At 39.9% G+C, this 8,768-nt stretch overlaps 1 protein-coding gene across 7 annotated transcripts in view; it reads right to left on the bottom strand.

The window, feature by feature from the left end:
- Positions 1–446: 446 nt before the first annotated feature.
- Positions 447–8,768, bottom strand: part of kiaa1468 (KIAA1468 ortholog) — a 30,723-nt gene continuing 22,401 nt past the window's right edge. For 4 of the 7 annotated variants that reach the window (XM_023950055.1, XM_023950059.1, XM_023950057.1 and 1 more), the window contains 6 exons: positions 6,312–6,375; positions 6,071–6,209; positions 5,869–5,985; positions 2,829–2,917; positions 2,243–2,313; positions 447–1,678 (listed from right to left, as the gene is read on the bottom strand). In XM_023950055.1, coding sequence (XP_023805823.1) covers positions 1,558–1,678; positions 2,243–2,313; positions 2,829–2,917; positions 5,869–5,985; positions 6,071–6,209; positions 6,312–6,375 — 601 coding nt within the window. In that variant the 3' untranslated portion in view covers positions 447–1,557. Of the gene's footprint in view, positions 1,679–2,242; positions 2,314–2,828; positions 2,918–5,868; positions 5,986–6,070; positions 6,210–6,311; positions 6,376–8,333; positions 8,417–8,768 lie in introns of those variants that run through there. The other 3 variants (XM_023950056.1, XM_023950058.1, XR_002872344.1) reach the window with 2 other exon arrangements.

Raw genomic sequence — 8,768 nt, 5'->3', positions numbered from 1 at the left:
TTTTGTCAGTAGAAGGCTGTTGTGGCATCAGTTCACTCATTTCAGGCGTGTTTGACAACCAATACATATCTATACACAGATATGCCCCCACCTCCCCATTTCCCGCCCCAGGTTTTAAATATTTGCCCACCTGGCTACTTATCAGTGATGAGAGTCAAACATTAACCCAAAAATGCAAATTTAAGCCTTTATAGCCGACATAGTTAACTAGACTATTGTTCAACTATTAAGTCAACACTTCAAGGTGCAATGAGAACAAAGTAAAATGTATTTGGGGATCTTGAACTAAAAGATTTCTTCTTTTATAGCTGCAATTCTCTAAATATACTCTCAATCTTTTAAACAAATGTGAAAATTTAACCTTTTTTCTTCTTTTTTTTTTAATGACTATCACCTGCTGGGAATGTCCCTAAACCTGGACAGTCAATAAAAATTCCATAAGTGCATTAAAGTACACAACTGATGTTCATCTTTTATTACACCATGACACAAATTCAAATATACATAACAAGTACCAGTGTCCTCACTTCTGTGTATGATACAGTTATTTACGGAATTCTCATCAAATCCCAAAAAAAAAAGAGAAAAAAAAAAAGGAGAAACAAGGAGAGTAATCAGAAACACTGCCACACTGAGACATGATGCAACACAGAAGGAATCATTTTTTCTCAACTTCAAACTGCCGTCGCAAAAAGAAAAACAAAGGTGATAATTATTCCATATCAGACTTAAAATTAAAATCCATGAGAAACCCCCCCCCCCAATAAAGTTAAGTGCAAATTTCTTTGGAAGTGGGGAAAAAAAGTGATTTATCCTTCATTAAGACATAAAATAAGTTATAAAATAGTAGCTCTGAAAAGAAAAACAGACTTTAAGGACATAAAGGCAAGACAGTTTATTTGAGCTTCAAGTAGGCAATAATTGGGAGTCATAAAGACACTGCATGAGGCCGGCTAAACAGATGTACAGCAGTTGTGTGGTTCAAACTGTCGCTGTTATTTCCTTTATATATGCAAATCCGTGCAACAGCTTCAGAATATTTTTACTCAAAGTGGTGGCTGCTAAAATTCTTCTTGAAATCCAGCAATCTCTAGCTCAGAGCGTCGTTTCCTGGAGGCGAGGAAGTCTGTTCTGACACAAGAAGATGCGTTTGTGCCGCTCTAAGAAAAATCAAAATAAGTCGTGTCGCTTTTTAGTTCAGAAACGTCCCCGTTGGTTTATTGTTTTTAGTTCCTCTCAACTTCTGAAATCAACACTGACAACAATGCTGTCGTCATGGCAATGGATGAGGGAGAGGAAAAGTAAGCCGAAGATAAAAAAAAAAAAAAAAAACTCTGTATGCTGTCGATGCAAAAAAGCTGCTGGTCTTTTAAAAGTATCGAGGAGCTCCGCCGCATTAAACGTGGTCAACCCGATTTTCTTTCAGTAAATCAAACTTTACGTGTCACTTTCTTCTTCTGTCGGCAGAACCAATGCTTTCTCCTATTAAATGAAAGGCTCCCATAAACAGGGCGGGCTTGTCAGATTTTCATAACAGCTGATTAGTCAATGCCGCCATTATTTCTTTCTCTGGAAGACGTTGGCCAGCATGGCACCAGAGGTGGTCAGCTGGCCCATCTTGCTCAGGAACTTAGTCTTTGCATCTTCACCCACCAGACTGGATGCTATGGATATAGACCTACAAAAAACACATAGATTATTTATAAAGTTTATATATATATATATATATATATATATATATTTATATATTTTTTTTTCAGAAGACAGTAACCCTTTTGTTTTCTAAAGAAAAGCTTCCTGGCAACGTCTAGCATCTTAATTTTTTATAGCCCAATGGCTCCACTAGTTCCTCTTTCAGTTCAGCTGGGATTAACAGAGCGGAGAAGTTGTACTGCTCTGGTGAGCAACTGTATTGCTCAAGAGTAGGGAAAAAAAAAAAAAAACTGCAACCCTAACAGAAATACTAATGCAGTACCAGAATTGAGTCTGAAGATCAAAACTTTATGTCAACAACTCAAGGATTTAAACAAAGTTTAATGCACTTTTCCTACGAACAGCAGTTTGACAATGACCTCTTTTTTCCCTTTTTTGCAAATGTCAAATTCATCCAAACAGTCAAACTTGAGTTTATAAGACTGATTGACTTTCCTTCTTTTAGATGAATAATGAAGAGCTTGAGGAATTTCAACAGAATCAGTGCATATGTGTGTGTGTGTGAGTGTGACTGAGCGACGCCTCTCACCCTTGAGCATCAGACATCCCTCTGTTTTCAACCTTGATTTCACACTCTTTTATCATGGAGCTGAGGATCACCTGTTAAGAGCAGAGAACAATCGTTAAAAACGACACAGAAAGATGCTCGAAAATAAATGGAAATAAAATCCTGCTTCACTGAAAGAGCTCTATATCAAACAAATGCCATTTTAACAGAGATTCTGAAGTAGACCAAAGCTGTCATACATATGGGTTTGGGTTTTATATATCATGATGACATTTCTAATTTTGTTCCTGGTATGTAGAGCTTGCAGACGGGGCGGATGTACACAGAGCAAAGAGTCAGCTGATCATTAGTCACCTTTGGAAAATGCTCACATGAATTGCATCGCGTGAGACTGTGAGACGCAGAGAAATATGGTAGGTCTGTGTGTACGGGTTTGTTTGTGAAGGAGGTAAAGAGTCAGACTATCCCGGGATACAAAACAGGCAGTCAGACGGGCGCAGCAGTACATAAATATGCAGATGAGATACCGTCTTTGTGTGTGCAAGGTGGGAATTTAGGGTTATTACCAGATAGGGCAAAAGAAGTGTGCGTTTGTGCATTTCCTGACCTCGTGCTCTGGAGACAGTTGTTCCATGTCGGCATGGAGACATCTGAGGCCCGGCAGGAAATGGTTGACCATCACCTCCTCAGAAATGACTGCACGAGATGTTAAGGAAGGGGGAAAAAAATGATGCAGCGGGACGCTCAGTGGTGCTGGGGGGCTTTACTCTGTATTTGGGGTCTTTCATAAAAATAAGCCTCTCATTTTGTCTAACAAGTATGGCTAGCTACATCAAGGTCACTTGAGAGTCACTTTCAAATTTTTAGAAAAGAATGATGGCAACCTAGGAGTCAAATCAGCAGCCCACCTAGCAGCACAAGACTTTTGGTAACATTACGGCTCCACTCAAGCTGGAGCCATTATATATGCCAGTGGATCCTATGTCCTATAGGGAACGTCATCCATTCATCACCACCAAATCCTGATGGGTCAAAGATTGATCTGGTTTAACGTTCAACACGAGTTCAATGGCCATGCGTTTTGAATGTAAAGCCTGAAAATGGTCTTGCGTGGCAACATGTGAACACAAGTTTGCACAAATTTAAATAGACTTTATTGGAAGTGGCTACTTGAAGATGCCTTGTTGAGGGTGGTGTGAGCGTGGCATGTGGTAGTTTAGTCCCACCTAAAACAAGAATTCCCTTGGTTTTCTTGACAAGTCTTCGACCCTCTCAATGACTCTGTATGGGTTTATGCTAGTAGAAACTGGATCCTATGGGTGGATGTCTATCTTTGAAAAGACAAGAAAAAACAGTGACCCGACCACTGGGATTGTTTTACAAATCGCTCAGAAGATTGGAGTGGCTTTTTTAAGTTCTTTTTCGGGGTTCACTTTTCTGGATGTCTCCCTGTACGCTGATGACGCTGCATCTTTTTTTGGGGCCTTTAGAGTCCCTCTTACAAGGACCATCCGCAAGTTCAGGGAGGGCCCTATACCACCTCTAGTCTGAGACCTTGTGACTGCAGCACAAACAATGCCCAAGTAAATCTCACTAAAGAGGGAAATCCCCGTCCAGACTGCAATCCACCAGCATGTTTTCAAATCCTGCAACTTCCAAGAAGAGAGCTTGATCTGTGACACCAATGGTTACTTCAACTACACCTTACAGTCTCCATGAACAATGTCAGTTTTATTTCTATACAAAAGGTCATGTTCTGGTAAATAGCACATCTTTACCAAAGACAAGAACTTGCACTGTCCAGCAGAACAACAACAAAAATTCCATTAACAGACTCTGGATAATAAGAACTTCTGAAGTTAAATGTTGTGACTCTCTGAGGTACACAGCAAAAACCAGACAGTTTAGGTTTCTTAAGGGAACAAACAGAAGCTTTGTGTCCAGGCTGTTGGCAAAAATAACGGATAAAAGTGAATCCTCCAATATTTTCACTTTGCTACAGTCTTATTCACTCTGGAGTTGTTTCTCTGCGCTTCTAGTTTCTGTTTCAGGGCTATCTCCAAGGTCGTGATAACTAAATTGCTGCTGAATCCTTAAGCCACAGAAGGCTTGTGCTCCCATGTATGTTGATTAGAGGGTAAAACCTGCTTCAGAATGATCATATGACTGATATCCTTCACATCGCCCTTGTCCAGCTTCATGCATCATAGATAAAAACCCCTCAGACAGTAAATAGCTCTGAGTTGAGAGTTCTTTCAGTACCAGAACCGCCACATACAGGTCTATGCTGCCAGGACCAAAAGATCTTCCTTGAGGTTTGGATGAGGACCTAATAGATCTTCATCCATCCTTACTTCCTCCTCATCATCTGGTTCATGCCGACTGTGATAAAGTGGCAACGAAGAGGCTTTACTAGGAGCTGATTGCAGTGACCCAGAGGGCGCACTGACGGAAAACTGTGCCTAGGCAAGGACAGCTGTTCTTAAATTCTACAACTCAGCTGTTAAAACTTCTTTCACTTTCACTCAATAACAGTACCAAATGAGTGTGGAAAAGCCAAATGATGAGGCAGACAAAATGTCTTGTGGGCTGGTGTTGATAAAGAAGCAAGATAATTTGTAATTTGAAAAAAAAGACCCCCCAAAAAAAAACTTTAAATTAGAGCTTTCTGAGCCACACTAAGACTATGTAAGCTTTTGGGACAACAGATAACCAGGTGGACAGTCATCTAAACACCCAGAGATCTCTATCAAAGATGGATAAACCCTACAGAGGGACAACAATCCACTAAAAATAGCTCATGTGGGAGTGGCCAGACTGAAAAATGGTTGCAACTTTGTCCACATCTGAATGTGCTGTGTCCACATGTTAAAACTGGTGGAACCATGTGGCAGTCTCAAGGAGAAAAACATATTTTTAGAAGTGGGAATGTACTGATTGTCATACTGATTACAAAAATAAAAAAAATGTGCAGTGGGAGGTAAAGCTGTTGAGGTTGGAGCTATACATCCTGGACACTGTTGCCTGTAAAATGACAGCCTGACAAAAATCCACAGGAATGAACCTCAAACCCAACGATCCTTCATCAGTGTGTGCATGCTAGACCTGGGTGGGGCACAGCTGACTGAGGGAAAGCAAAGTAGAGAGAAGAAGAAGATCTAACCGGAGCAGAAGATCTAACCGGGTCAGATGCTCAGTCCTTTCCCTCCTTTCATGGGCCTTCTGCTCTTATCCTTTCCTTCGCTTTGACAAACCTGTAATTACTTCTCAAAATGGGAGAAATCTATTTTTTCGTTTCTCCCTGTGCCAAATAAAAGGTAAGCCATGCCAATGCACACAGTGGAGACAAAACAAGACCCACACTTACAGGAGTGAATCAAACCGAGCACTAGGTAAACCATTCCAACAATCTGACACTGACTCATTATTATGATAAGCTAAACTGGATTGTGCCCAGCAGTGACACATACTTCTAGTAAATCCTCAGGAAACACTTTAGAGCGTGAGAAAGTAGAACTAGTGGCTGCATATATTTTCTTTTGGGTTCAAATCTGCAAATATAAACAAAGTTGGAATTGAGAATGGAAATATTAAGCAGGCTCTCGTGTCTCAGCTTAATACAACAGTTTCATGTGACAGAAGGATACAGCAGCAGGACAGGGCACTGTAGGCCTCAAACAGCTGGGTGGCGATGTCAATCCTCTTGCTTTCCACCGCATGGCTGTTGTTAGCTAGCGCAAGCTTATGAAGGTGTGGGAGCACGACTATAGGGATGCAGAAAAGATGTTTGCATTAAAACTATGGTAAAGTATTGAGGAGGTTGGAAATGTTTTTTTCTAGTTTACTTACACTCGTCTCTGAAGCGGGGCTCTGCATTTGGTCCAACTCTCCCGAATGTCCTGATGATCTCTATGTGCAAAGAGTGCTGATCTTGGTACTGGGGGTCTTCCAGGAAGGATGCCAGCTGCATTTTTACACGCTCCTGCAGCTACACACACATTAAGTCATTGATTATAACCTGATTAAATGAATCTCAACATTGAATAGGTGAGGTAATATAAGGTGTGTACTTATATATCAGGCTATGTACCTCTTTTTGTGTGACCGTCTCCATGATGGTGCCAAAAGCGGGAATAGTGGAGATCCTCACAGAACTAAAAACAGCAGGAAGCAATTGTCACTTTGACCGTATATTATTGTTATATCCATCTATCAGGTACTTTCCACATTCTTCATAGCGTGCCAGAAACAGAATGACTCAATTACTCTTGAAGAGAAAAATCATATGTGTTTTAAAATGTTGCAATAATCCTTTTTAGGTTTAAACCACATCACAAATAACTCAGATAGTTATTGGGTTTATCATTTACAAGAAGGCATGGAATGGTTTTTCCCAGGCCCTTTAAGAAAAAACTGATTCACTGACTTACATTATCTATTATCACACAGGACTTTATTCTAATTTCACAAAGAAGTAGAACTGAGATTCGGATTTGTTAACTAGTGGTAATTTAGATATTTTAATTCTATTCTAGACCAAAAGTTTAGTTACAATACTTGTTGTAACTTTAAATATTATGCAGTTAGTACAAAGAATCCTAGGATTATTTTGTTCAAAATATGTAACTAAATTAGAATAAAAATGCATGAATCAGAGGAATGCTGAAGCAAGAAATGTTTTGATTTTGTAATTGAATAAATGCACCAATTCGTTTTTATTAAATCAACTTTATCTGTTGCAATGTGAAAACTGTAGACAATAATCTAGATACTAAGCCCATAATGGTAGAAATTTAAAACCATCTTCTGCTTAGTACTTGTGTCACATCAGTAAGTATTACAAAATATTCCTGAGGCCACATGAATAAAACGATTTTGTTTTGGTTTTTAATTGTTTGGAGACACAAAAGCAAAGTGCAAAAGAGTTTGTGCTCTATAGGTTGTGGAACACGTGAGTATGTGTGATTTCTTTTTGGAAAAACAAAACAAACGAACAAAAAATTAAAAAAAATCGCACCAACATTTAGTTTCCTTATATGGACAGAGGTGATATTTAGTCAGTTTTAGCTATAAAAAGACAAAAATGTGGCAGCAGCTGATTGCATTTAAAGACTCACTCCAATAATCTTTTTAAGAATTGTAAAACATAGCTTCTGCAGAGCGGCAGGAGTTCATCAGAAAGTTGTGAGCGGGACTGTTGGCAGAGAGTAAGCCCGTCCCACTTCCCGTCATCTATGCATTTACGCACTATCCCGCTAGCTTACGGCCTCTTACACCCCCAACCTTACATCACCGGTGCAACAAAAATTGCGAGCATCATTGGAGCGATCCAGCCATAGTTTTGATGCAAAAGAAATTCTGTTTGACTCTACCTTGTGGTAGAGTGTCCGCCCTGTGACTGGAAGATCGCCTAAAAGACTCTAAAAATGGGAGCCATTGCCTCTCTGCTTCACACTTAGCATCTAGGGGTTGAATTGTGGGGTTAAACCACCAAATGGTTCCTAAGAGCGGCTGTGTCTGCAGCTCAAATGCAGAGAACAAATTTTACACATCTAGGTGCGTGACGGATAATGGGACTTTAAGTTTAAGATCCTACATTGCAAATATAGATAAAGAAAAATGATTTAAACAAAAAGAGGAAAAGTGTTATGTTATTTCAATTAAAATCTGCTGCTTCATAGATGATTATGTTTGGTTCATAAGTCAAACGTGTTCAAATTGGTTATGTTAGCTCACTTCTTAAACCTAAAGAAAATCATGGTTGATAAACACAGACCATTTGCACCAAACCTGCATTTATGTATGCCTCATAATTCTAACAAAAATATAGTATAGTAGTATAGTATAGTAATATAGTGCAAAATTCAATTTGTTTCTAAGAAATATAAGAATTTAAACCCAAATTTAAACAATATTATTCCTTATTCTTTTTTTTTTTTTTACTTTTTATTTTGCTTTACGAGTGACAACCAGGCTAAGTCAATGCATGTTTTTTTGTCATACATGTGGCCTCAGGAGCCACAGCAGAGATCATCAAGGCAGAATTTTATTGAAAGGACACAGCCCAGAAATGACAATGTTTTCAGACAAGTTCTTGTGTCGTTTGACTCACAATTCAGGCCCACTGCACAGTGTTATAAGGGCTGGTGCCGCCCGGCGATCTATTAATGCTTCGCTCATGCCTCGGAGAACCAACTGCAAACCCACCACATAGCAGGATGAGAGTGGGAGGGGTATGGTGGGAGACCAAGGAGGGGGACAGGTGAAAATTGGGAGGCAGATTGAGGGGGACAACAAAGAAGAGACGGAGCGAAAGGAAGAAAAACAGAGTGGCAGAATAAACGAGAGATGAGGTAGAGATAACCGGCCACTAGTTGATGTTTCTGTGTGGAATGGCCCTGCGCCAACGAGGAAGGGTAAGGGGGGAGGAAGAGGAGGAGAGGTTGGGTCACAGATATTCATGCAGGGATTGTCAGATGAGGTCAAAGCACACCGGTTCATCTGAACGAGGACTGTTGAAGCGATGAAGGCTGGTATTAGTTAGATC

This window comes from Oryzias latipes, chromosome 20 (assembly GCF_002234675.1).
Source record: "Oryzias latipes chromosome 20, ASM223467v1".
In the NCBI taxonomy this organism is placed as follows: domain Eukaryota; kingdom Metazoa; phylum Chordata; class Actinopteri; order Beloniformes; family Adrianichthyidae; genus Oryzias; species Oryzias latipes.
The sequence above is the reverse complement of the archived record's forward strand: the minus strand, read 5'-3'. Positions and strand labels throughout refer to the sequence as shown.